Consider the following 27907-nt stretch of genomic DNA (forward strand, 5'->3'; position numbering starts at 1 on the left):
CTAGTAGATACAACAACTACATAGAGATTGAACTCAAATTCCCTGATCATAAAAAATATCATCTACATGCCTTTGTAGACAATGGATCAGGTTTTACAGTTGCAAAGAGATTTGCAATTCCAGAAGAACTCTGGAAAGAAGATAAGAAAAGAATAGCTACTGGTGTCCAGTTAGATGGAAGCCACCTAACCATGAGCAAGGTAGCTAGAAATGTTCATATCACCATTGGTGGAGGAACATTTATTATCAACACTCTTTGGCAATCAGAAGGCCAAGGATCTTATTTCTTGTTGGGAAATGATTTTATTCTCCAACAAAGATTCATTCAAGATGAAGAAGCGATAAGCTTCAGAAAAAGAGACAGAGTGTTCTGGGCAGACAGGCTTACACAAGCAAAAAGTGTAGTAGGTCCAAACTTTACTACCCAATATCAGAGATCACAACAGAATAGTGGTGATCTTACCCCTACAAGCCCAAATTTGAACCGATACTCCAAATCAAACAACAATAAGAACTACTTGTTAGTGATTCTTCTTCTTCTGAAGAAGAAGAACGAACAACTAGCGAAGATGAAAAAGCTAGTTTCATCCATGAACATAACCTCAAGCACTTTCAAAATAAGCTTGAGTCTCAGAAAATTCCCACTCTTGGTAAAATCAAGAAACTACTCGAGCAAAATATCGATGTAGACCCCCAGAAGTTTTGGGAAAAAGACCCAGTGGTCTGTGAATTAAGATTACATGATATGAATGTCATCTGTCATGTCAAAACTATTCCTCAATACAAAGAGGAAGACCAAAAAGAATTCAGAAATGATATTAAAGATCTCCTGAACAAGAGATTAATTCAACCTTCCACTAGCCCTCATCATGCTCCAGCATTCTACGTGAGAAATCATGCAGAAAACCTCAGAAGAAAAGCTAGAATGGTGATTGACTATAGAGATGTCAACAAGAGACTGTCAAAGATGGTTATCAAATTGCTCAAGTAAGAGTACTGATCAACTAGCTCAGAGGAGCTAAAGTCTTTTCAAAATTTGTTGCAAAGTCGGGTTTTTGGCAAGTCAAGATGCATCCTGAGAGTGTTCCTCTCACTGCATTCGGAACACCACAAGGCCATTACGAATGGCTAGTAATGCCTTTTGGTCTAAAACAAGCCCCCTCAATCTTCCAAAGAAAGATGGACAACATCTTCAAGCATGTGGCTAAATTTTGCATCGTCTATATTGATGACATCCTTGTCTTCTCCAAAAACAAAGAAAAACACATGAAACACCTCTATGAGGTTGTAAAGCTGATAGTTCAGCATGGAATCATCCTAGGAGAAAAGAAAATCTTCTTTATCTTAGATGAAGTTGATTTCCTAGGAATAAACATTAAGAATGGAGTAATAAAACTCCAACCTCACATCCTTGAGAAAATCTAGAAGTTCCCAGATAGAATTCTTGATGCTAAGAGTCTAGAGAGATTCTTAGGAGTCATAAACTATGGGAGAGATTTCATTCCCAAAATCTTAGGACTAACAGCAATGTTATCTCCTAAAACAAGTTCCAAGAGAAAATGGAACTTCACTGAAGATGATGAAAAAATTGTGAAGCAGATAAAAAATCTTTGCAAAAACTTCCCTCCTCTACAACAACCAGAGGAAAATGATGAAATTATCCTCCAAACATATGCGAGTGATAATTACTGGTCCGGTGTTGTTCTAGTGAAAACGCCTGGAACTAACATTGAAAAGATCTGTAAATTTTGTAGTGGCAAGTTCAGCCCTACAGAACTAAATTATCCTACAGGAGAAAAGGAAATTTTGGCTGTCAAGAAAACAATTTTAAATTCTCCAGCTTTTCTTGGAAAATCCTAAACTATCCTCACTGATTGTGCTAGGGTAAAGAATTTTATAAATTTTAAACTTGATAAATTGCTGATAGAGGAAGATTAGCCAACTGGCAATTATTTCTTAACCAATATGATTATATTGTTGAGTTGATTACATGAAACAAGAACTATCTTCCAGACGCCCTACTAGAGAAATGGCAATGTTCAGCCAAAAAGATGACGATGAATGTCGCAATCCCAGAAGCAGAAGAACTGGGAAAGAACATGAAACCACTGAGGATCCCAACGAAAAAAATGCTCAAAAGGTTCTTGCTAAGTCCAAAAGGACTAGCCACAACTGATCAATCCCAGGGTAAAGGATTGGCTAGCCCGTCTCAAATGGCAGACGGTAAAGGCTCATCAAGACCGTTGATGGCTGTTGCTTTGCCAAAAAGCAAACCAACTCCAACTGGAGTTATAAATGTTTTTAATTATGAACTAAGAACATTTGCTGATCCTGTGTTCAGAACTGGCAGGAGGCTAGCTTACCACCATAAGGCAATCTTGGATAACCTTTTATTTGCCTTTCAAGAAAGAAATAGTGGTATATTATGTTCCTAGCTCTGTTCGCATTAGCTTAAGAACTCTATGAAAATGCTAGACCACAGCATGAAGAAGTTCATATACAGCAAAGTACTGTTAGAAGTGAAAAAAATTCTCTATCTTGAAAATCCAGAAAGTGCTAGAGTTCCTATCATAGCACTAAAAGAATCAGATTGGTTTGAATTCCATAATCTGATTGGAAGCCATAATTCTGAAGACTGTATTCCTCCAACCCTCTTCATTGTTGCAGGACCTTATGTTGGAAGATACGGAGTTAATGCTCAGAGTGAACATCCTCAAGAACACAAGCTCGGGGTTGTTGAAAATGGTTTTGTCCATAATCCATGGACCAAAACTAATGATGATCTCAAAGGCCTACCCCCTATCATCGTCAACACGGTCAAAAATGTCAGAAAAAATGACTGTACTCTTAGACTGAAGTTCAGATCTACTCCATCAGAATGGATTGATAGAACAAACGGTGAAGTTGAATACATTTCTCCTTATCATTATATTAGAATTATTCAAAAAAGATATCTTCAGCCCGCCTGTGTTGGATACAATGGCCAGCCAAATTCAAGTATTCCATGGATGAAGGCCATGTCTCTCGAATACATCAAGAAGATCATCCAAGAAGATACAAGAAATACTTTCCTGACAGCAGGAGAAAAAACAATAACTGCTTATGATCATCCTGAAGCAATCAGGAGTAACCTCTTCATATCTCTCACAAGAAAAGAGATAGACTCGACACTGGCATGCTTACAGTGGGTTGAAAAACTTGAAAATGATAACCACTACAAGATGTAGGTAGATACAGATGTCGAGGAAAATGCAACTACTACCAGAATGGCCAGGATGGATAGCAACTCCTTTGTCTTCGGCCACAACTCAGAAACGGACGAGAATATGTGAAGCAGCAGGTGTAGAAAGCACTGAAAGCAACTTTGGACTTTTTCCAGAAGCTGCTTTTGCTTTTCAAAAAGAAAGCAGGTGAAAAACATTTCACCTCAAGGAATCTGCTTTTGACAACCAACCTCCATCATCAGGAGCACTCACAAAAGAAGAAAATCACAGAGTTGTTCTGTACATTTTTATGTTTTGAATTTCGGTTTGAGTTTCGCTCCTCATAGAAGGAGTCTTAGTTTCATTTGTAGAGGCATTCGAAAATTGAGAAGAATCAGATTCTCTCAAGAAGTAAAAAAGTCATAGTAGCAGTGTGCTCTTTCCTTCCTGTCTATTGTGAAGTAGTGTGCTTTCCTTACAAGTAAGTATCTGTAATCATTCTTATGGATAGCTAAACAACTTTTTAGCTGTTTACCTGAGAATGAGGCTCTAAATCTTAGTTTGTAATTATGTTTAAATAAATAATCTCAGATTGCTCACTCACTTCTTCAAATATTTTCTTTATTGCAATTTTATGTTGTTTCATTATATCTGTATCATGTTCAGCCTTAAATCCTATATTACCTTTAAGTTCAGAGATTTCTGTTTCTTAAGAAAATTTGCCTCAGCTTAGGATAGAAACAAGCAGCAGTGATTCCGCCTATTAAAGTAACCGTAAGGCAGGGAGCCGTTAGGTGAAAAACTTGGGCATGTTGAAGGCTAGTTTTGTTTTTCTTAGAAGTTGGAACACGTTTTTCTAAGGAAAAGTGAGTTTTGAACCTAAAAGTCAACATAGGATATACTAGGCATTGCTTTAGAAAGGACTACCCTTAAGCGTCTTTTCCCCTAAAGTTTGTGTATTTGGGCAAAATACCAACTTGGTTGATTGATTGGGCAAAATACCTCATGATTTTGGGCAAACGGGCTAAGAGAGGTAGGTACAAGTACAGCTTATATACTCAACTGAGAGTAAGCAGATTTGCTCCACAGGTCCTACATCTAGAGGCTTCTACCTAACTAACTAACCATGCACTAAAAACGTTTGTGTAACTAATTATCCTCTAATTAACCCTAACAACTAATTAACGAGTTAAACAACTAATTATCATCGGTTGAGCTAATTAACTAATTAATAACAGCTCTTCTAACATATTCAAGTTTGAACTTCTTGTCTTGGGGTTCTGTGACTTCTGTCACTAATATATATACTTGTCTTTTGGAATAAACCTTCGTAAAGATTTTGAATCTGGACTATATTGTTTTTAATTAAGTTCTTATAATAACATTTTAGAGAATTAACCACGTATGAAAAAGAATACGGAAATGTATATGAGCACCAGGGTCTCATTTTGTAGCTCGCTTCGAGCCCCATAAATCTCATCAGGGTCGACCGTGTCCTAGAGATCGAGGGCGTGAATAGGCAAGACACGTACGTGAAACCACAAATTTTTCAGAACATTGCTAAGGGATTGTAAGAAGATAGCTTTCTCGATCTTATGTACGAAAACAAATTAGATCAAAATATAAAAGCTCAGCCAATAGTCCAACACCTATAAAAACAGAAAAACAAATGGCAAAACACGAGAATTGCATGTTTACATAGTAAAGCCCTCAACATGAGGTAAACAACTGAGGGTCCACTACTAGAAAAACTCCCCAATAGAGACAAGAAGAATCTGTGTGAATTACAACTATTGCACACAGAAATCCGTGTGAATCAATTAATTCACACAATACAAGTACGGATTTAAAATTGGAAAATACTTCAGTACATTAATGTACCGATACATCAAGTAGACTAAGTTCAATACAGAAGTAAACTAGCTCGGTACAAGGGTAGACTAACTTCATGCATGTCTACCTATGTACCGAGCTAGTCTACCTTTGTATTGAACCTAGTCTACTTAATGTATCGATACATTAATGTACTGTAGACGATCCCTTTAAAATTTGTATGTATTGCTGGCATCGCTAATGCTATTTTCACACACCCTAACAAATCCGTGTGAAATATATGCGCGGGTCCCACTCCAGTTTCAATACTGCATCTGCAGTCATGTCCCATCAACAATTGAATTCGTAATTAAATATAATTCATCAATTTAATGAATTATTCAAATATTAGGATATTTATTTTGGGGTCCTCCATTTAATTTCATTTTGTTTTGGGTCCTTCATTGAGATTTTGCAAATCTGGAGTCTTTCCTTCATCGTTCTTCATGGTAATTTTGTAGATCTAAGGGTTTTCCTTTCTTCTCCTTCAGTTGATGACGTTTGCATTTTATAAATTCCTACAAGAAAATCACGCAAAGATGGCAAATCAATTTAAGATAGATGCAAATTTGAGGTATTGAACAATTTACCTGCAGATCTAAAATTAAAAATGTTGTGGTATGAAGTTGATTTGAGGCCATCTCCTTTTGCCTGATCTGTCTTTTATTGAAACGTGAAAGGTTCTGTGATTTGAGGCTATAGCATCAGAAAATCAAAGAGAGAGAATCATAAGAAAGAGCAAATGAGGAAATAGCAGAGTATTACATGATAGGCACCAACGCCATTGCTTGACCACCCCCACCAACAATAAGGCCTAGCTTGATCTTAATTCGTTTGTGTTGCGGTAGTTGAAATCCATCAATTGCTAGTTCTCTCTTCTGAGTTTTGAGAAAAGAGAAATCATAAGAGAGATAGGTGAGAGAGAGGCTTAAGATCGAGATGAAACTACTTGGATTATAAAGAAAAAAGGGAATCTTGAGAAAGCCTTTGATAAGGATTCACACAGATATGTGTGTGACACTAAAGGTCTATAGGAAATATCCTGCCAACTATAAATAGGTTCATAAAATTATGTAATTAATTTTTTCTTTTTGTTTATTTGAAATATGATTCATACGGATTGGTTTGTAAACTTTAAATGACACTATTTATATAAAACTATTCTTATATTTTAATACATTCATACGGATTATTGTATCTAAATAAGAATATTTATATAATTGTTCCGATACATTTGCAGAATTAACAGTCACCCAAGTCTAATCAAAGACATTCACACGGATATTTGTGTGAAATATCCCAAAATATAAATTATATTCCACTTTTACCCTTCATGTGATACGGAGTAGTCCGTGTCTAATATTTTGACACGGATAAGTGAGTGAATATTGAGTTATTCACACAGATTTTTCTCTGTGTGAATAATATCTGTGTGCAATGGCCACTTTTTCTAGTAGTGGTCTTAACTCTTGAAGGCCAACAATTTATGGAACCTTGGCTTCTTTGCTTCACCACTACACTATGGTTTATTTGGAAGGCAAGAATCATAATGAAGCATGAAGGCAGTTTTATTGGTGTAGATGCTTTACTTAGGCTTATTTTGGGCCATGTACCAGTTGCTAGTAGATTGACTACAGGATGCATGTTTAATTCTTTGGAGGAGCATCGGGTCTTGAAGAATTATGGAGTTCCATGTGGCTCACGTAGAGCTCCTTATACTATTGAGGTTAATTGGCATCTTCCAATTCTGGGGTAGGTGAAAATTAATACTGATGGTGTGTGGCAACATGTCTTAGGTAAAGTTGGTTATAGGAGTGTTTTCGATATTTTCGTGGTTCTTTTCTTGGTGCCTTTACTTCTAATCTTGATATTCCTAACTCCGTCAAGGCAAAGGTCGTAGCTATAATTCAAGTTATTGAGCTAGTGTGGGTTAGAGAATGAAAGCATATATGGCTTAATGTGGACTCGACTCTTGTTCTTCATTATCTCCATGCATGATCATCACCTTGTTCATTGGCGTTTACGTATTGCTTGGAGTAATTGCTTGCACCTTATCTCATAGATGCATTTTATATTCGGTATTAATTCTCATATTTCATGGAAGGCAATCAAGTGGCTAATGCTCTTGTTAATATTGGTTTGTCCTTAACTAACATGATATGGTGGGATATTCCTCCTCCTTCTATCTTCTATCCGTCAGTATTGTCGGCGAAATGAACTTGTTCTCCCAAATTTTTGAATATGTTAAGTTGCTTGTATTGCTTGTACAATCTTTTTGATTGTTTCTGAGGGAGGTCTTGTTCTTCCTCTTTGGTTGTATCTATTTTCTTCTTCTTTTAATATATAAATTGGTTTGGAGAGTATTCTCTCTCCAGTCTCCATTCTAACCGATGAATGAGCAAACATGTGTCTCAAATTCCTATTAGATTCTGTTTCGTGCTTCTTATTTTTCTAATCCATCTTTGTTTTCATTATTTTGCAAGAATTCTTACAGAGAAGTTTCTTATCTGAGCTTCGATATTCACAATGGTTGTAGCAATACTTGAAGTCCATGTTGTGGCCGGAGTGTGATATTCTGATAGGGGGAGTGGATATAAGCCAGGGAAAGAGTGAAGGAGTAGCATTGTAGAATCATCGACAAGGCAATCTTAGCTTCAGTGATTGCGAAGTTCAAGCCCACACAAGTTCGAGGTCCCAGTCCAAATGGCACGAAAGCACCTACATTACTGATAGTAGCTTTAGCAACGCCCCTTGAGAATCTCTCAGGCTTGAAAAGATGCACATCTGGTCCCCAAAATTGAGGATCATGGTGCAGTGCTAGAACTGAGACGAGCAGATCACCATTAGCAAGGACAATGAGCTTTCCTAGTCTAACTTCCCTTCCAGTGCTCCGTGGAATGGCAACAGCAGGAGGATATAACCTTAGAGACTCATCGAGGATCATACTCATCTGCATTGCACAAGATAGAGAATGAATTACGAATTAAACTCAAATGAAAATTTTCACCACTTACACAAGCAAATAACCAGTTCTTCCTGACTTCCTTACGATTTTAAGTTTGGAAATGCCATCCGGATTTGGATTCTGTTTTCCAAATAATTGTAGGATCTCCTTTCTTGCTTCCTCTTGCCAATCTGTATGAACTGCTAGGAGAAAAACAGTCCAAACAAGCAATGTATTACTGGTTTCTTGCCCTGCAAAGTAAAATGTCTTGCAATCACTACAAGAGAAAATAGCAAAAGCGAGGAATTTCATTGTGACAACCCAAAATTAGTCGCAAAAGCTTGGCAAATATGAGGAAATTTCAGTTGTCGCACATGATCCCATTGGGGACAACCAATTTGTTGCATAAAGTAGGAATTTGCAAGAAATTGACAGTTGTCGCCCATATGATATTATGCGACACCCAATTCCTCGCAAAATGTTAATTAGGCGACAATTTCTACCAATTGTTGGTTAATGTTTCTGTGACAATTTTGACTTCCTCGTAAAAGATTAATTAGGCGACGACTTCTGTGAATTGTTGCTTAATATTTATGTGACAACTAGATTTTTGTCACTGAACACTGATTTAGTGACCACTTATGTGACTTGTCGGTTAATAATTATGTGACAACCTTACCTTCCTCGCTGAAAATTAATTTGGCGACAACTTTATTGGGTTGTCGCTTAATGTTTATGTGACAATTTGAATTTCCTCGCTGAAAATCAATTTGGCGACAACTTTATCGAGCTGTTGCTTAATGTTTATGTGACAATTTGAATTTCCTCACTGAAAACAAATTAAGCGACGACTTCTACTAGTTGTCGGTTAATGTTAATATGACAACTTTAATTTTCTCACAAAAAGGCCAATTAGGTGACGAGCTCAACGGGTTGTCGCTTAATGTTTATGTGACAATTGAAATTCATCGTTGAAAATCAATTAGGCGAAAACTTCTATCAATGGTCGATTAATGTTTATGTGACAACTTTAATTTTCTTGCAAACGACCAATTAAGTGACAACTTGTACAGGTTGTCGCTTAATATTTGTGTGACAACTTGAACTTCCTCACTGAAAATCAATTAGAGAACGACTTGTATGTGTTGTCGGTTAATACTTATGTGATAAGCTCTCACAAAAAAACAATTAGGCGACAACTTCTACAGATTGTTACTTAATGATTATGTGGCAGATTTGGGTGAGGCGGAATTCTCTTGAGGTGAATCTGAGTGAGGTGAATCCTCTCAAAGAGGATTTAGGAGAGGCGAAATCTCCTCAATGTGAATATGGATGAAGTGAAACCTCTCAAAGAGCACTTGGGTGAGGCAAAATCTCCTCAAGGTGAATCTGGGTGAGGTGAAACCTCTCAAAGCGGATTTAGGTGAGGTGAAATCTCCTCAAGGCAAATCTAAGTGAGGTAAAACCTCTCAAGGCTGATTCGGGTAAGGCAAAATTCCCTTAAGGAGAATTTGTGTAAGTAGAAATCCTTGCAAGATAAACATGGGTGAAGAATAATCCCCTCAAGGGGAAAATTTGGGTGAAAAAAAATTCCCCTTGAGGCAATCTCAATAAAGAAAAATCTCTTCAAGGCAAATCCAAGTGAGGCTAATAAATTAAATATTTCAAAACAAAATTCTTTTCTAAAATATTTTCAATTTTTCCCTGTATAAACTGATAGTTTAATTCTTTGTATGAAATCCGATCGAGGAGAAATCCCTCAATTATATGAAGATTTCAAAGAAAAAAAAAATATTTCATTTCCCCAAGCTGCTACTGCTTTTCATGATGATCTTTGTGAAGTTTCTATATCCAAATCTTTTGTTAGGTTTGTAAGTTGTAACTTAGTTTTTGCTTTTTGCTGTTTGGTTCTTTTTAAGACCTCCTTGTAACTAAAAAAAAAGAATATGTAATACCAAGTCAAACAGAGAGACTAGTCCGTGATTGATCAAACAGAGAGAGGTAAAGTGTTGCTTCTATAAATTTTCATGGTAATGAAAAAGTGCCAAATCAAAATTTTAACCATGAGGAGGGGTGAACAAGCAAGTGAACATAGTTAGATTTTTATTCTTCACTATTTAATTTAGATCTAATGGAGATTAACTACAATTGAGTACGGAATCAAATGAATAGTGTAAGTAACAAGGGCACTTCGTAACATAAACTGACCAAGAGATAGAAAATAGGTCGATTACATCACATCTTCTAATAGTTACAATTCCCCATAAGTACACTTTTATTTCAATCTCTCAGATTTCTAAATGCTTTGACTATACTTCTGAATTAATTTAGAGAACGCAGCCACATATGGCGGTACTAAAGTGGTGTGTTGCTCTTTAATGAAATTTGCTACATGATGCCTTGCCGTGGCAGTGTGTTTCCAGAGTCTAAAATTTTAAATTATTTTTTATATGCATTGGAGGGAAATTGAACCTTGAGCTAACCTAAGTAAAAAAATGAGCGGGCTTCTATCCCAAAATCAAAGTGAAAAATCAAAATAAAAACCTAATCACTTCTGCCTCTTCCCATCCCCTTGCATCCTCAATTCCTCATCATAGCCGCCCAAGCCCACTTCTCTCTCGTCACCACCAAGCTCTCCTCCACTCCCAACCTCACGCCGTCCATGACCACCATCATGCTCCTCGCCATCGGAAATGGCGACCCGGGTGTCTTCGCCTCCGTCACCACCGTCTGCCGCGGCAACTACCAGACGTGGTTCGGCGCGATCCTCTCTGCCGATGTTTATCATACACTCATTTTACATCTATTTAAACAAAAATTATAATTATTTGAATCAAAATTACAACATTGAGAACAAAGTTACCATAATTCATTTACACTATTTACATATAATTAAATAAAAATTACAACATTGACAACAAATTTGTTCAAAAACTTGTAACAAGGTCGTAAATGGTGTAATTACCATTATTAGAACTAAGCTTACACAAAATATGACTCAACATTACCACTTTGACAACAAATTTGTTGTCACACTTATAAATGTGTGTGTGAGATATGGGTATGTATTAAAAAAATTTCTCATGCGACAAATATCAACCACAATAGTATTTTTTGCAAGAATTTTCAGTAATTGATAATAAGAACTTACTTTTAAGCTCTCTCCATGGAAGGCATGGTTCGAAATCTTTCTCAATTTTGCCCATTTTTGCTTCAGCTGTTACAAGGCCATATCCTAATAGCTTCTTTGCATATTCTTCAGGCGGTTTTTTTGGGTAAGCTCCATCTTTGTTGTTCAGTATCTGTTTGCATAAGTCAGGTTCTCGAATTACCAACTGAGCTCGGGCACCGAACCATTGGAGATAATTCTTCCCTGTTAACAAAGATGACCAAAATTAATCTTGTAACTAAAGTTCAAAAAACCAGAGTTCATCAGGAGCTTTCAGTACCATATATATTGCTCCATGAGTGAACATGAGGCTGAACATAAGCAAATACGTTGTGTGATAAACTTAAGGGTCTGCTCATGGCTTCCTTGTACATGTTAGAGATTTCTTTCGTGTTTCCATGGATAAGTCTGTAAGGAGGGCCTCTGATTCCCTGTGAAGCCATCAACTTCTGTATGCGATTCGGAGTCCACCATATTTTGTGAAAGATCTTGAAGAGCAGAGCCACCAAACAGAACAGACACAAAAAAAACTTGAAATGATGATGACTAGGCCTCCTGAAGAACTCATCGTTTGTTTGTTTATTATTATTTTTTTTCTCTCTCTCTTTGATTTACTGAACCCACTGAACTACCGCAGTATCCTACAATATATATAACTTTCAATGTTACCTTGTTCTTCATTGTTTAACACCATTTTTGTCCTTATAAACGTGTTGGCTTCTATTTGTTACTACTTGTTACAATCTAAAGGACAAGAGATATGCCATGCGGCTCCATATACAAAGAAACTATTTGACGTTTCGCACCATTACTTTTCTGAAACTCCAAATGAATACTGCCCAACTTAGACAAGCAAAATACTATGTGAAACGGAATGACATTGTTAATGAACAATTTGTCTGATCTTTATAGCAGCAGCTGCTAAACAAATCGAGATGTACAATAGCATTATGCCAATATATATATTATGAACCTGGTCAAGACAAGAAAACCTTATTTAAAAAAAAATTACATCAAGATTTGTAAAATAAAACATGCATTCATAGCTCAAAGAACGCGCTTCACGCAATGAAAACCTAGAGAATTTTTTTTTTTTTTTTTATCGAGATCACGGGGTTCCTCAAAGGCTTCCTAGGTCCAGAGATTAATCTGTGTTGGGGGATCATGTCAGAGCGCTTCCTCCCCCCTGGCCACCAAGAATATATTGAGATTTAACTCCAATAAGCGTCAGCGGGATTCGAACCCGAGTGTGGAGGTTCCACACATGAAGGCTCTTACCAACTCGACCACCTATGGTGGTTGAAAACCTAGAGAACTTGTCTTCGCATATCTCATTTGTTCTTGTCCAGCTGCACAACGGTGTTGGTGATGGCCTCTGGCCTCGTTGGCGTGTGTCAGGTGCGGCCAGACTAGATGATGGTTTTGAGGGTGAGTTCGATGCTTGGAGACTGGGGACGAGAGGAGTATTCCTGCATTTCACTCAGTTGAGGAGGAAAGCTACATCGAGGCTAGGGGTGGGTTGGGAGTGGGATCGGGTTGTTGCCAGGTCGGAGCAAAGGCTAGATGCCTTTGGGGGCTAGACGGGGTGGTGGACAGCTATGTGTTGGGCAGATGGGTTCGAGCCCAATTTAGATCCATGGAGGCGTTGTGGGCTGTTTTATGGCACTGCGCTGAGACCGGCTACATGGCTACTTTGGGCTGGTGGTGACAGTGATAGCGCAATGATGGTGGGCGTCTGACTCTAGTGGCGGTGAGGTGGGTATGGTGTCGGGTTGGTGGCGTTGGTGCATCATTTTTCTTTGGTTGAGATGGAGGGTTGGATCCATCCCCTTGCGGCCTGGGCCTTCTGGGCTTGGACAGTATTGGCGAGCTTGGTCTGGGCTTTTGCTATTTTTAGTTTTGGTTTGCTTGTTTCGTTAGTGTTTTCTTATTTATTGTTTTCAATAAGTCCCCATCCTTGTATGGTTGGTGAATGTGGGCTTTGTCCCGTTCTGCACACTCAGCGTGCCTTGTCTGGCCAAGTGAGACGGCTATATGTTTTGAAATGGAAGCAACCTTCTAGTGGCACGATAAAACAGAGTGTCTCCGGATTAGATTATGTGCGGGAACATAGTAGGAAAGCTGCACTATTTGTTACAATGCTTCTCCTTAGTAGAGTTATCTTTCCGTTATGTCACCGCTTTGTCAAAGCAAATAAAGAAGCCAATCGAGCACTGTTTGCTAACTGGTGGATGTTAGAATACAGTACTTTATGTAATATGGGGTTCAGGTTCTATGTCCTCTCCTTATATTCTATGGTTTCATTAATCAAGGATTGAGGGCAGCCGTATCGGCCCTCTTATAAAAAAGAAATTACATCAAGATGAGGGGACATAAACCTCACCCCCCAAAAAGAACAACAAACTATAACAAGTGTAACAAAAGCTAATCAAGGAAGCAAAGGAACCAACATAAACAAAAATTAGAAAGCCCCGACCAGTCACGAATACAAAAATAGATAACAAAATTGGAAGGCAAGTCCCACCAAACCAAATCGGTAGCATTGGTCCCATGATTAGTTAGACCATCTGCAGCCGGATTACCTTCACAAAAAATATGAGAGCAGTGAAATTGCATTTGAGAAATGTGTAGGAAGCAGTTGCCCACGCAATGCTTAGTTGCCAAGGCACTAAGAAAGGAGAACGGATGAAGTTAAGAATAAGCATAGAATCCACTTCCAACCAAATATGCTTCCAATCTCTTAACCATGCAAATTATGTCAAAATAGTCTTTCTTCCATATTCAGAATGAAAAATTAAAAGCTTCGGGACAGATCTTGATGCTTACATTGAAAGCTTTCTTTCTTTCTATTTCTTACATTTGTTACAGAGACTAGTAGAGTTATTCTTGTATCATGTGCTAGTAATGATACATGCATGAACCATCTACCACGTTTACTCAGTGAGTAAGTTTCTAACCATCCAAAATCCGTATGTGAGAACAAAAAACAGAGCTACTTTTGTGTCTCATATTAGATTTGTTTTAGAATGAGAAAATTGAGAGAGATTGATGAGAGAATTGTGTGTACCACTATTGATAATAGGAGCCCTATATATAGGGATTACAAAGTACATATTCTAATGATACAAGGAAAACTATTCCGAAAAGGATTAGGAATTCTAGAACCTTCTCTCCTATTACAATCATAGAACTAATCCTAATTTGATAAGGCACACAAATGTCAACATCCTTCAACACTCCCCCATGTGCCGCTCAAACTTAGTGGTGACGCTTCATCCGTTGCCTCGTTAAAAACCTTGCTCGATGAAAAACCCTGTAGGACAAAAAACTACCTCGAGGAGGAGAAAATTAGTACAACACGTCCTTCACTCTTCGAGATCGAACATGTAGATATCATACCCCCCCCCCCTGATTGTTACGATCATGGGAGTTCAGATAACTTTCTCAATCCGATGCTCTTCATATGCTTCTCGAAGGTGAATTTAGGTAATGACTTAGTGAATAAGTCAACTACACTATCCTCTGATCAAATTTGATTCACTTTAATCTTTAGAAGCATTTGTTGTTGCTGATTACAGAAGAATTTAGGCGATATATACTTGGTGTTGTCGCATTTGATGAAACCTTACTTCATTTGTTCAATACAAGCTGCATTATCCTCATAAATTCATGTAGGTTCATCTGTGGTAGAGTTTAAACCACAAGTTCCTCGAATATGTCTAATTACAGACCTTAGCCATATGCATTCGCGCACGGCCTCATGTAGAGCAATAATCTCTACATGATTTGAGGAAGTAGCAACAAGGGTCTATTTTGTAAACCTCCAAGATATCACAGTGCTTCTCATAGTAAAGACATAATGTAACAACCCGAAATTTTAATTATATATTAGATCATGTGATAATATTTTCTTTACTAGCTTGTGTGTGTGTGTGTGTTCGAGAAGTCTATTACCTATTACATGTAGATTTGTGAGGAAGCTAGTTTTACTCAATTGGATTAAACATTTTCGGATGAGACCTTATAAACCCAATCAATGAATCTCTTATTAGTCATTGTTCGTATCCAAGTGTGAGTAAGTATTCTATTTGGATGATTATGCAAAGTTAGGAGTTATAGGTGTTGATGAACCTGTAGACTAAGCTAGCTAGTAGCTTGAAGTGGCATCACTCAATTTATAGCTCAAGCTCTATTTATCCATCATTAAAACTTCTAGTCTACTGCTATCACATGGTTATCCCCAGATTGTAGAAATAAAGCTTATCTTCTTCCTATATGTTTTTATATATAACCTTGGTCATTAAGTTATAAAGGGATAAGAGCTTTCATACCTATCTCTACAATACTTACTGATGAAGGTTTCTATTAAGAGATAGGATTGTACAAGTATATCTATTGAATGCTTAGTGATTAAGTCATTAAGTGATAGGTATGGACAAACACATCTATATGCAGATTTTATTATAATTGTTTTGCTTGATGGCCAAGAACCTGACTAGTATAAATAGCAGCTATCTACTTGTTTCATATCCACACTACAATAAGAGAAATAGGAGAATAGAACGTGAGTGAGGGAGATAGAAAGAAAGGAGTAGGATAGAAAGAAAGAAATAAACAAAAAGGAAAGGAAACAAAAGAAAAGAGACACTGGAAGAAAGAGAAGGATATGTGAGAATGAAAATAGAGAGGGAAGAAGAGAAAAGGAAAGGAGTAGAAGAAAGAGAAAGGAAGGCATGATTACAAAGATTAGTTTCGGAGAATTAGATTTGGGATTCAAAGGTCTGTTTCAATCCTAAAATCTATTTCTATTTCTGTGGAACTTTGTTCATGTGTTTTTGCTTAGTTCTTGTCTAAGTTGGCTTAATGTTTTCTACAGTTAATAATGTAAATGATTTTCAAACAGAATGTAAGCATAGAAACAAATCAAGATGATTAGAGAACTGGTTCCATAAGAATGGGTGTCCTGAGTAATTCTTAGGTTGCTTTTTGGGTTAGATTTCTTATTTTGTCTTAACAACAAGAGGTTAGAGTGATCAAAGAACCTATATGCATCAGTTTAACAACCTTAGACTGAGCAGTAACCTCAAACATTAGTTTGTAGGCATTGGAGAAAGCTAGAACAAGTTTCTGCATTATAATCATTTAGTTAATTTTGAGCAACCATATCCTTTGATCTAGACTTTCATTTTAGAAACCATTTGCATGTGTTGAAAGCTTATAATGTAAGCTTGATATCTATATAGTTTTGTACAATTTCATTAAAGACTCATTGGTTAAGTTTGAGGCTAAAAACAGAGGTCTGCAATCTGTTGTCTTTGACACAGTTTTCTTTTCACTAAAAACTGTACATTTCCGCTGGGTATTTGAAGTTGGTGTCTTCATGAAAGTTTCAGTAGACATCTCAAAGATCATTTCAGAATTGAAATCTCATGAAAAAGACTTTTCTAGAGTAAGTTATGATTTTTCGAAGTTGAGGATCTGCATCAGGAAATTCTGCAATTTTCATTATGTTTCTGTTTGTTCCATTTCGTTTCAATAGTTTTTTTGTATTCAAACTTGTTTAGGTCGACCACCAACTGAACATAGAGATTCTTCTATTTTTAACAAAAACTTGTGACGCTATTTACTGAATTCATATGAGATACTTATGTCATTGTGAAATCAGTTTTCCTTCATAATAAATCTGCAAGATGTTTTGGTTAGTTATTTAGTACTTCAAGTGAAATCCAAAATGGCCTGAGATTTTAGGTACCATTTTCTTAAGACATAAGCTCGATATTGAAGTATGTTCTTAAGGCAGAATCATAGCTTTGTGTTTAAAATAAATTATGTGCTTATGCATAGGAAATGTGAATGTACTTGGATATTTACTTTTTATGCAGGAACATGTATCTATACAATAGCTTGGAATCCAGGTAGGGGGATCTGGGGAACCTCTACTCAACTATATTGTATGCATATATGTTGCCTGAAATGTTTGTTATGGAATGAATGACTATTTGATGCAATTACATTGCGAAGTATATATTATCAATTGATGCATCATCCATTGAGTACATATGAAGTATAAGGGAGGCGATGGTGATATGTATAATGTTATCAGTATAAGAAAGTTTGACATTTATCTTTTGCGTAGTTGAGTCCATAACCTCAGCAGGTACCAGATCCCAGGTATACCCATTGTTAATGCGCAATTAGTATAGGATTGAAAGGGTAATTCGGGACTGGCGAAAGGGGCATGGACAAGATGACTAGCAAAAGAGGGTTAGGGGGATTGATTTTGGGTGGGGGTTAGTTCATATAGTTGAGTACTCTAAGTCACCTTCGTGGTAAAATACATGGTATGGGACATGTAGGCTCAGTTTATTCTGCTGTGTGAATTATCGGGAATAGAACATGCATTCATGCATACCATATGATGATTGTTTGGTTATCTTTTGTGTGAAGAGAAATAGCTCCCTACTGAGCCACAGGTTGAGCTCACCCCTTAACAGTCTTGCAGGTTATTAAACACAAAAACTATGAAGATTAGTGATCGAAAGCAATTAGAGTTAGTTGGAGTTTTGCTTATGTAAGATCATTATTCCGGAAGTGAGTACTCTTAGTGATCGTGAGTTGGATTTATCCTTATACCGAAATGAGAAGTCAATTCCATTATCAAAGTGTCGATTTTATTTTTCTATTCGTTTATTTTTATTTTTACTCACACCTCGGATTTCGGGAAATTATTTTAAAAAAAAATTTGACCCGGATTCGGGGCGTGACACATAACCCGTTTGGGAGCGACTTTTGTGAGGGTCAGAGAGGTACCCTGCATCAGCAAAACCTATCAAAGCATCACTGTCATTTTGATGAAGGGGAGGAGGAGAACACGGCTGCTGTACCTTGGACGGTGGCGACTTGCCTTATGGGGTCTGATCCCAATTTTCCGTCATTCTTCTTCTCTCTGTAGAGATAAAATAGGCTCATATCAATCGTACCTTTTAAATATCGAAAGATTGTCTTTACACCAATCTAATGGAGGCGTGTTGGCGCAGAACTATGTCGAGCTAACAAGTTCACTGCGAATGAGATGTTCGGTCTTGTGCATTGAGCTAAGTACAATAATGCGCCTATTGCACTTAAAATAGGGCACTTCAGCCTCTAATAATTCTTTGTCCTCATCGTTTGGACGAAATGGATCTTTTCCTGGCTCAAGACTATGGCCAATCATGGAAGTACTCACAGGCTTTGCTTTATCTTCATTAAAGCGCCTTAGTAATTTTTGAGTATATGCTGACTGATGGATCATAATCCCATCACCACGGTGCTCGAGTTCTAATCCGAGACAAAACCGTGTTTTCCCAAAATCTTTCATCTCAAATTCTGATTTCAAGTAATTAGCAGTTTCCTTTAACTCATCTAGAGTTCCAATTAGGTTCATGTCATCGACATAAACTGCTATAATTGCAAATCTGGAAATTGTCTTTTTTATAAACACGCATGGGCATATTTCACTGTTGACATATCCCTTCCCAATCAAGTAGTCACTTAGACGGTTATACCACATCCGTCCGGATTGTTTCAATCGATATAGTGAGTGTTTTAACCTTATTGAAAATGCGCTTCCTGGTTTAGAAAGCCACTTGATTTGGGTAATTGAAGTCCATCTAGAGCCTTTATATATATATATATATATATATATATATATATATATATATATCCCCATAGAGATATGCTGCAGCCACATCCATAAGCTGCATATCAAGTTTTTCATAAACTACCAAACTGGCAAGGTAGCAAAACGTTATAACGTCTATTACAGGAGAATATGTCTTCTCGTAGTCGATTCCAGGGCGTTGTGAGAAACTTTGCCCCACAAGGCGGGCTTTATATCTAACCACCTCATTTTTCTCATTACGCTTTCTAATAAAGACCCATTTATGGCCAACAAGCTTTACATTTGGGGGTGTCTGCGTTTTAGGCCCAAATACCTGTCTCTTTGCTAGTGAATCTAATTCAACCTGGATCGCATCTTTCCATTTAAGCCAATCCGCTCTTCGTTGACATTCTTCGACAGAGCGAGGTTTGATATCATCATATCCTATAATTCCTTTTGCAACATGATATGCAAAGGCATCATCAATAGCAATAGAATTTCTATTCACCATCTCATGTACACTAGTGTAATTCATGGAGATCTCTATATTCTCTAGAATTGGTTCTGACATTGGAGCATCCCCCAATGATGTCTCTTGGACATAACCATAATCTAGAATATTCTCATGAGATAGATTATTTACATCGATGATTAATAGATTATTTTGTGTCAAACTCGCTTTCTTTCTTGGGCAAGAATCCATCGAACCTTTGGGACTCCCTCGCTTCCTTGTAGGGAGCCCGGCCTGAGCCACTGCGCCACCGCCATTGTGGGCGGCGACACCTTGCCCAATGACACTAGGGACAATGCCATGTCCTCTATTTTTAGGGACTTCAATCCTTGCAGACACGTTTGCAGCAGGTATGTGTGATCTTGTCACTTTAGCGATATCAGAAAACACATCAGGCATTGAATCTGCTATGTTATAAAGATCGAGAATTCTCCGCACTTCAATTTCAGACTGTGTGGTTCGAGGATCAAGAGACATGCAAAATAAATCATACTTTATTAATAAAATAGCGAATGATTACATCAAAGTTTCTTGACCAAAATCTAATCCAAAATAAAAATCAAATTTTAGACAAATTGTAGTCACACAATCTGTTCGGTAACACCAATTTGGTTGTGACCAGGTTAGATAAGGCGAGATTTTGGTGGAGCAGTGCTCACTTTTTAAAACATTCTCTCAGTTCAAACCTTTCCTAGACATCACAATCACTCTTGGATGAGCCTAGTGAGAAAGAGTTAATACAAAAAGTCATTTTATTTACTAAGACATAATTACCATTACATAATTCTTGAAAAAATAAAGGACTACACTAATCAAAATCTGCATCTCCTTATGCATTTCTTTGTCAGATTTGAAGTCCGCTATTGTGAGGTTGACATCATTGTCATCACCATCATCTCCTTCTTCGGCAAGATAGACTTCTTACTCTCTCAGGTCCCTATATGCCTTGTATCGTTCAGCTAATTGATTGCTTGCATTGCATTGCTTGAACCAATGCTCACTTGATCCACATCGATGACACATGTCATTGTGATTGCCTCCCTTTAATTGAGGTGTATTGCTTGCACTTGGTTGGCGTCCCCTAGAGAAATTGGTGCCATTACCACGGCCTTGTGTAACTCCACCACGTCCTGGAGCTCCACGGCCCCCTCTCCCACTTTGTCATGTGTTGCCACGTGTTCGTCCTTCATTTTGACGGTTTCCTTCCTTTGTAGGGCGGTTGTATGGACCTACACGTCCGTTTTGTCCCTTAGCTTTAAGGTTCCGCTCCTTGCACCCTCCTTTGGGTGCATTATTATAATTCGCTTCGTGAACGTTCTTAGTTCCAACTGGCCTTGAATTATAATTCTTCATGAGGATATTATCATGTTTCTCAGCTACAAAAACATTGATTAGCTTATGAAACCTCGTGATCCATCCAGCATTGTACTCACCTTTATATTGCTTGGATAACAAAATTGCTGAGACAGGCAAGGTGGAGAGAGTTTTCTCAATTAGCTCTTGCTCTGTGACAGGCTGTCCACAGAACCCCAACATGGTTTTGAGAAATAGAGCTTCTGAATTATATTTAGAGACGGACTTGAAGTCGGCGAATCGTAGATTGCTCCATTGAACCTTCAAGTCAGGGAGGAGGGAATCCTGGACATTACCAAAATGCTCTTCTAGCACAACCCATAGTTCTCTAGCATCCTTGATCGCCATGTACTCCAATCGAAGTGATTTATCCATGTGGCGTCTCATCAAGATGAGAGCTGTGGCATTGTTTGTAGTCGTACGCTCGAATATGAGTTCAGGGTTTGGTGCCTGAATTATGAGTAGGATCCATTTTGAAGTGAGATGGTTCTCAACATCCGTGACCCAACTATGGTATTTCGAGCCAGTTGAATCGAGCAAGGGACAGTCGAGCGTTGGTTTCGACATCCTGAAAATAATAAGAAGAAATAGATTAGTTTCGGAGTCAATGCTTCCACAAAAACTAATAATAATATTTCTGAGCTATGCTACCAAGAAATTGATTTCCAAGAATTTTTGGATTAGACTGAAACAATGATGTTTATATGGTCATAAATCGATGCTTACGGACGCTCTCAGTCAGAAATCTTATGAACGCTCTTAGTTCGTTTAGCGTGAATCCCCAAGATTCCGCATTTAAAGAATCGAACCCACGTGATAAGAAAGGTGGGATGTAGAAGAAAGGAGGTTGCAAGTCCCGAAGAAAAGAAACGAATTTAAAAGAACAGAAAGTAGGAACTTTAATCTTAAATACTTACTTGTTGATTTGGAGCTTGAAACCTTGAAAACTTGGAAGCTTGGTTGGTGTCGTTTGACGGTTTTTGGATGGCTTGGTGGCTCGCCGGTTGTGGTGGACAATTGCTGCCGAAGGTGGAGGCTAAGGGTGGCTTCTCTAGACACAGGTGTGAGTCGGACAAGTGCTAGCGACGCTGGCTGCGATGTGAATACGCTGCAAGGGCAACAAAGGGCGCACGAGCCAGTGATAGGGTAGGCGTACGGGTGATGATGGCAACTGCAGTAGAGCTAGGTGCAAGTAAAGCTCACGGTGACGGATTTTCTGGTTTTGGGTTTTGTGGTTAGGGCTCGTGCTGATAACGTGTTTTAAATGAGATAATTGAGAGAGATTGATGAGAGAATTGTGTGCACCACTATTGATAATATGAGCCCTATATATAGGGATTACAAAGTACATATTCTAATGATACAAGAAAAACTATTCCGAATAGGACTAGGAATTCTAGAACCTTCTCTCCTATTACAATCATAGAACTAATCCTAGTTTTATAAGGCACACAAATGTCAATATCCTTCAACAAGATTCTGTGTGATGTTCTTTTTTCTCTGTCTTTTGATGAATTGTTACAGAAAAATTTCTCATCTCTGAACTCCGCGGTTCATATTGGCTGCAGTATAACTTGGACTCCATGTTGTGGGCGAACTGTAACAAACTGAAAGGGCGAGTGGACATAAGCCGGTGAAAGGGAGAATGAGTAGCGTTGTAGAATCATTGACATTGCAATCTTAGCTTCAGTGGTTGCAAAGTTCAAGCCCACACAAGTTCGAGGTCCCAAGCCAAAGGGCATGAAGGCACCTATATTATTTTTAGTAGCTTTAGCAACCCCTTCTGAAAATCTCTCTGGTTTGAAAAGATGCACATCTGGTCCCCAGATTTGAGGTTCATGGTGAAGTGCTAGAACTGAGACAAACAGTTCAAGATCAGCAGGAATAATGACCTTTCCCAATGTAACTTCTCTTCCAGCTTTCCTTACAAGGCCAACAACAGGAGGATACAACCTTAGAGTCTCATTGATGATCATATTCATCTGCATTTAATAAGAGATAGAACCAATCAGGATCAAGGCTTGAAAGGAAGTTTCTTCCACTTTCACAAATCACAAGCAAAGCAACTAGTCAGTTCATCCCGACTTTCTTACCGTTTTTAGTTTGGAAATGCCATCAGGATTTGGATTCTGTTTTCCAAATAATTGTAGGACCTCCTTCCTTGCTTCCTCTTGCCAATCTATATGAAGTGCTAGGAGTAACACTGTCCAACAAAGTAGAGTATTAGTGGTTTCTTGTCCTGCAAAGTAAAATGTCTTGCAATCGTCAACTAAATCATCCACCGTAATTCTCTGGCTTTGATTGGCATCATGATGAGCCTTCAAAAGTAATCCAAGAAAATCACTCCCAAAGTTGTCTTCTTTATCGCTCATTGGCTTCTTTTCTCTGTTCTTAACAATTTCTGTTATGGAGTCACGAATTCCTTTCTCGAGTCTCTCTGATTCTATCTCATCACAGCTTTTAGATATCTTGCTGAAATTTGCATGAAACACTAAACATAAGAACAACAGTAACCGTCCAAAAATCAAGTTTTGATAGTTCTTGGCCAAACAGCAGGTGGGAAAACAATGAACAAAGAACAAGGGATATTATATATTTTTTCTCTGCATGACTATTCTAATTTGTCAGAAAGTCTTGGATCAACTACAATTCATGCAGTTGAGTATGTTCCCCATTCCTCCTCGAAATCAAGTATGTTCCAAGAAGTCAGGCTAGGAACATAATTAATATGGTTTCACATTATTTTTTCTCAAGCATGATCATTTAACCAATCCAAAGATCATTTGGATACTAAAAATGAGGCTACAGAATCTCATATTGATAAATCAACAGTTTATTAATTAGATCAAATGCTGACACTTTCAGCAAAAAGAAAGGCTGAACCTTTCTGGGATTCGAACGCTCTTCAACTCGAATGAACATGCACAAACGTCTATGTGGTTCCCAGTTTGACAATCAGTTAAAAAGGAGGTTACCTTATGCCAGGAACCTTGACTGTGAGCGCATTTTTGAATAATAAGAAGGCCAACTTCATCAACATCTGAAAAATGAGCTCTCCTTCTACATAGCTACTTCCAAAGGCTGTCTTAGCAATCACTTCTGAAGTGAACAACCTAAATTCCTCAAACACCTCAATCTCTTTTCCTTCGTGATTTTTCCACCTTTCTACCATTGTCTCAGCACTAGCTATCATATCTGGAATCATAGTCTAGAACAAAAATACCATCATGCTATTAATCTATTATCAAATCAACCTTTCTAAAAAACTGACACAAATACCAACCACATGTAGTCTTTGCAAGAAATCACCAGTAAACTGATAAGAATTGAACGACTTACTTTTAAGCTCTCCCCATGGAAGGCATGGGTGGCAATCCTTCGCAACTTTGCCCATTTTTCAGATTCTACTATAGTAACAAGGCCATCGCCTAATAGCTTCTTCACAAAGTCTTCAGACCCTATTTTCGGATAAGCCCCGTCTTTGTTGTTCAGTATCTCTTTGCACAACTCAGGTTCTTGAATAACCAACTGAGCTCGCGAACCATGCCACTGAAGGTAAGTCTTCCCTGTTGACAAAGATGACCCGAGATATAATCTTTGAAAGGAAGATTCAAAAAAAACAAGAGTTAGTGAAGAGCTTAAAATACCATATAGATTGGTCCATGAGTGAATATGAGGTTGAACATAAGAAAGTATGTCATGGGATAAACCCAATGGCCTGCTCATGGCTTCCTTGTGCATGCTGGAGATTTCCTTGGTGTTCCCATAGATGAGTCTGTAAGAAGGGCCTCTGATTCCCTGAGAAGCCATCCGCTTCTGTATGCGAGTCGGAGTCCACCATAGCTTGTAAACGATCTTGATGAGGCCTGGGAGAAGAAACACACACAAAAAGCTTGAAACAAGGATTACTACGCCCATCTTCAGTATGTTTGTGATAGGCTTCCAAGTTAAATGGCTCTTTTTATTGGTTCCAAAATGCCGTTTTGGCATATCAGGATCCACCTAAAATTGTGAGCTTGTCCAGTGGCCGCACCGATTATTACTCATCACTAAAATCCAATATAATAGTTTTGCTTTGGTCACCGATGACGTTTTTACACTAATGCGAGAAATTCTTAGGTGGGGGTTTCCCAACCAAGTGGCTTTACGGCCACCTAATCAGAAGAAATGAAATTTTTCATCTTTTTCGAAACTGCCACTGCTTTGTAAAGTGCAATACCTAAAACACTCCCTCTATTAGGCAATGATTGGTCCTCCCCACCACGTGTCCGTGTGGTCCACCCCACGTAAGATTCTCTCCACTAATGCTAGCTTTTTTCGGAGACTCAAAATGAAACATTCCCAAGTTAGAGAAGTAAAATTTCCATCGGTCAATCAGACATTAATGGTGACAATGTTGGGCAAAACACAATCGCGTTCAACATTTTTGTATGATGTTAGATGTCTGTAGATATGATTGGTCGGGCAGTGAGAGCGACCTTTTGTGAAACTTGGGAGACATGGAAGTGAAAGAAGCGACTAGATTGTGAAACAGTTTGTGAATTTTGTGAGCCATTACTGATCACATGGGTCGTCATGACTCATGAGTCAAGTCATGGGTAGATTCATGTGTGGTTTCCAATAAGATAATGAGCCAAAACAACTTGAAATGATTTGCTCCTAAAAACAAATGTTATCTTGTGGTCCATTTTCAGTGACCCTGTATCTTAATACAGAAGGAAACAAATTGTTCAGAGGTAATATAAAGAAGGGTGTCGAAGCATAAAAGAAACAAATTGTTCTCAAGCTGGATAAATTCGACTAGGAAATGTAGTAGGTTTATTGGGTTTTACCTGAGAGAGAAAAAACAAAGCTTGGTTCTTTTGTTGCTCAGTTTTACTGGATCTTCCATTTGGAAAAAGGTGAAAAAGCTTTCACCTTTTTCCGGTAGTGATGTGAAGAACAAGAGAGCCAAAATGGAGAGATCCAAAGCATTTTCAGTTTTCACAATTACACCAACCCTTTGATTAATTTCCTTTTTGCCATGATTGTTTCTTGGTACTGTTCTTGAGCAAGAGATATTAGGGTTGAGGTTAAATGTTCTAAATTTTTATAATGTAAAAAAGTTTTATTACTAATTTTTTTTTTCCGATAAAGAAAACCCCCAAGAACAACCACTCCCAAAGAGATGAAACTGGAAGGTGGTACTGGAAGATAGAGGCAACTGAGAATCCCGAACAAAATGAGAAAGAGAAGGACAAGAGTGCCCTAAATTAGCAAGGCTATCAGCCAAAACGTTGGCCTCTCGCCAAACATGACAAAAGGAGACCGAGGCAAACAATGAATTTAGTCACTACGCTTAAAATTTGTTTCTCACTTACAGAGAGAGTAACTGAGTAAGTGAGCAATTTGACCCAAATATCCTTTGAGAAGTGCAGATTTGTGCACCTAAGGAACAATTTTAAAGGACTGTGAGGGATAAATGCATCTCAACCACATGTATTGAATATAAAAACAGAAATTATAACAACTTAAAACTGTGCATTGTTGTAGAGAATTGCAATTGTGTGTTTATTATTGATAATAGGAGCCCTTATATGGAGAGTTACAAGGTACACAAAAGGTAAGAATCCGAATACAATTGAATACCTAGAACCTTTTCCTATGACAACTCTAAACCCTAGTTTGTAGAGACACACATTATGTCGACATCCTTCAACACTCCCCCTTGTGCCGCTCAAACTTGGTGATGACACTTTGATCGTTAGTTCGTTACCTCACTAAATACCTTGCCAGGTAACAAAAACCCTGTGGGACAAAAATAACCCTGATCGAAAGGCAAAAAGAGCACAACACGTCATTCACTCTTTGAGATCGAATATGTAGACATCATACCTCCCCCTGATGTCAATATCTCCCCCTGAATGCTACAATCATCTGAGTTCAGATAACTTTCTTAATCTGATGCTCTTCACATGTTTCTCGAAGGTGGATTTAGGTAAGGACTTAGTAAATAAGTCCGCTACACTATCCTCAGATCGGATTTGGTTCACTTCAATATTTAGAAGTGCCTGTTGTTGCTGATTGTAAAAAAACTTAGGCGATATATGCTTGGTGTTGTCGCCCTTGATGAAACCTAATTTCATTTGTTCAATACAAGCTGCATTATGTTCATAAATGCATGTAGGTTCATCGGTGGTAGACTTCAAACCACAAGTTCCTCGAATGTGTCTAACGATAGACCTTAGCCATATGCATTTTCGCACAGCTTCATGTAGAGCAATAATATCTGCATGATTTGAGGAAGTAGCAACAAGGGTCTGCTTTGTAGACCTCCAAGATATCGCAGTGCTTCCCATGGTAAAGACATAACCCATTTGGGAGTGACCTTTGTGAGGGTCAGAAAGATACCTTGCGTCAGCAAAACCCATCAAGACATCGTTGTCATTTTGATGGAGGGGAGGAGGAGCACGGAAGGTGGCGTTTTGCCTTGTGGAGTCTGATCCCACACTTCCGTTACTTCTTTTCTCTCTGTAGGGATAAAACAAGCCCATATCAATCGTACCTCTCAAGTATCGAAAGATTGTCTTTACACCTATCTAATGGCGGGGTGTTGGCGCAGAACTGTGTCGAGCTAACAAGTTCACTGCAAATGAGATATTCGGTCTTGTGCATTGAGCTAAGTACAATAATGCGCCTATTGCACTTAGATAGGGCACTTCAGTCTCTAATAAGTCTTCGTCCTCATCCCTTGGTCGAAAATGATCTTTTCCGGGCTCATGACTACGGCCAATCATGGGAGTACTCACAGGCTTTGCTTTATCTTCATTAAAGCGCCTTAGTAATTTTTGAGTATATGCTGACTGATGGATCATAATTCCATCACCACGGTGCTCGAGTTCTAATCCGAGACAAAACCGTGTTTTCCCAAAATCTTTCATCTCAAATTCGGATTTCAAGTATTTAGCAGTTTCCTATAACTCATCTAGAGTTCCAATTAGGTTCATGTCATCGACATAAACTGCTATAATTGCAAATCTGGAAATTGTCCTTTTTATAAACACTTATGGGCATATTTCATTGTTGACATATCCCTTCCCAATCAAGTAGTCACTTAGACGGTTATACCACATCCGTCCGGATTGTTTCAATCCATATAGTGAGCGTCTCAATCTTATTGAAAACGCGCTCCGTGGTTTAGAGCCACTTGACTTGGGTAATTGAAGTCCATCTGGAA

General features: G+C 38.1%; 2 protein-coding genes and 1 long non-coding RNA gene across 3 annotated transcripts; all 3 read right to left on the reverse strand.

Annotated features, from left to right (window-relative positions):
• Positions 1-5264: 5264 nt before the first annotated feature.
• LOC121052923 lies at positions 5265-5980 on the reverse strand. The gene is made up of 3 exons (XR_005810269.1): positions 5841-5980; positions 5666-5758; positions 5265-5593 (listed from the first exon to the last, which is right to left on the reverse strand). It is a non-coding gene; the product is annotated as an uncharacterized LOC121052923 (long non-coding RNA).
• Positions 5981-7476: 1496 nt separating this feature from the next.
• On the reverse strand, positions 7477-8331 carry LOC112199698 (cytochrome P450 CYP749A22). The gene is made up of 2 exons (XM_024340674.2): positions 8125-8331; positions 7477-8025 (listed from the first exon to the last, which is right to left on the reverse strand). The coding sequence occupies exons 1-2, from the start codon at positions 8329-8331 to the stop codon at positions 7597-7599; spliced, it is 636 nt and encodes a 211-aa protein (XP_024196442.1). The 3' UTR covers positions 7477-7596.
• Positions 8332-22040: 13709 nt separating this feature from the next.
• On the reverse strand, positions 22041-24698 carry LOC112200969 (cytochrome P450 CYP749A22). The gene is made up of 5 exons (XM_024341978.2): positions 24339-24698; positions 24031-24257; positions 23667-23899; positions 22785-23163; positions 22041-22673 (listed from the first exon to the last, which is right to left on the reverse strand). Exons 1-5 carry the CDS (start codon positions 24679-24681, stop codon positions 22245-22247), a joined length of 1611 nt encoding a protein of 536 aa, XP_024197746.1. The 5' UTR covers positions 24682-24698; the 3' UTR covers positions 22041-22244.
• Between the last annotated feature and the right edge of the window lie 3209 nt (positions 24699-27907).

The sequence above is a fragment of the Rosa chinensis genome, chromosome 4, assembly GCF_002994745.2.
Source record: "Rosa chinensis cultivar Old Blush chromosome 4, RchiOBHm-V2, whole genome shotgun sequence".
Classification (NCBI taxonomy): Eukaryota; Viridiplantae; Streptophyta; class Magnoliopsida; order Rosales; family Rosaceae; genus Rosa; species Rosa chinensis.

Bases quoted from the DNA above. Each gene is read 5' to 3' on its own strand.
- LOC112199698 (XM_024340674.2), bottom strand. From the start codon at position 8,331: ATGAAATTCCTCGCTTTTGCTATTTTCTCTTGTAGTGATTGCAAGACA. The intron at 8,026-8,124 runs GTAAGGAAGTCA...TGTGCAATGCAG, and splicing joins GCATTTCCAAACTTAAAATC to ATGAGTATGATCCTCGATGA.
- LOC112200969 (XM_024341978.2), bottom strand. From the start codon at position 24,681: ATGCCAAAACGGCATTTTGGAACCAATAAAAAGAGCCATTTAACTTGG. The intron at 24,258-24,338 runs GTATTTTAAGCT...CTTTGTCAACAG, and splicing joins CTCATGGACCAATCTATATG to GGAAGACTTACCTTCAGTGG. The intron at 23,900-24,030 runs GTAAGTCGTTCA...TTTTTGTTCTAG, and splicing joins TCCATGGGGAGAGCTTAAAA to ACTATGATTCCAGATATGAT.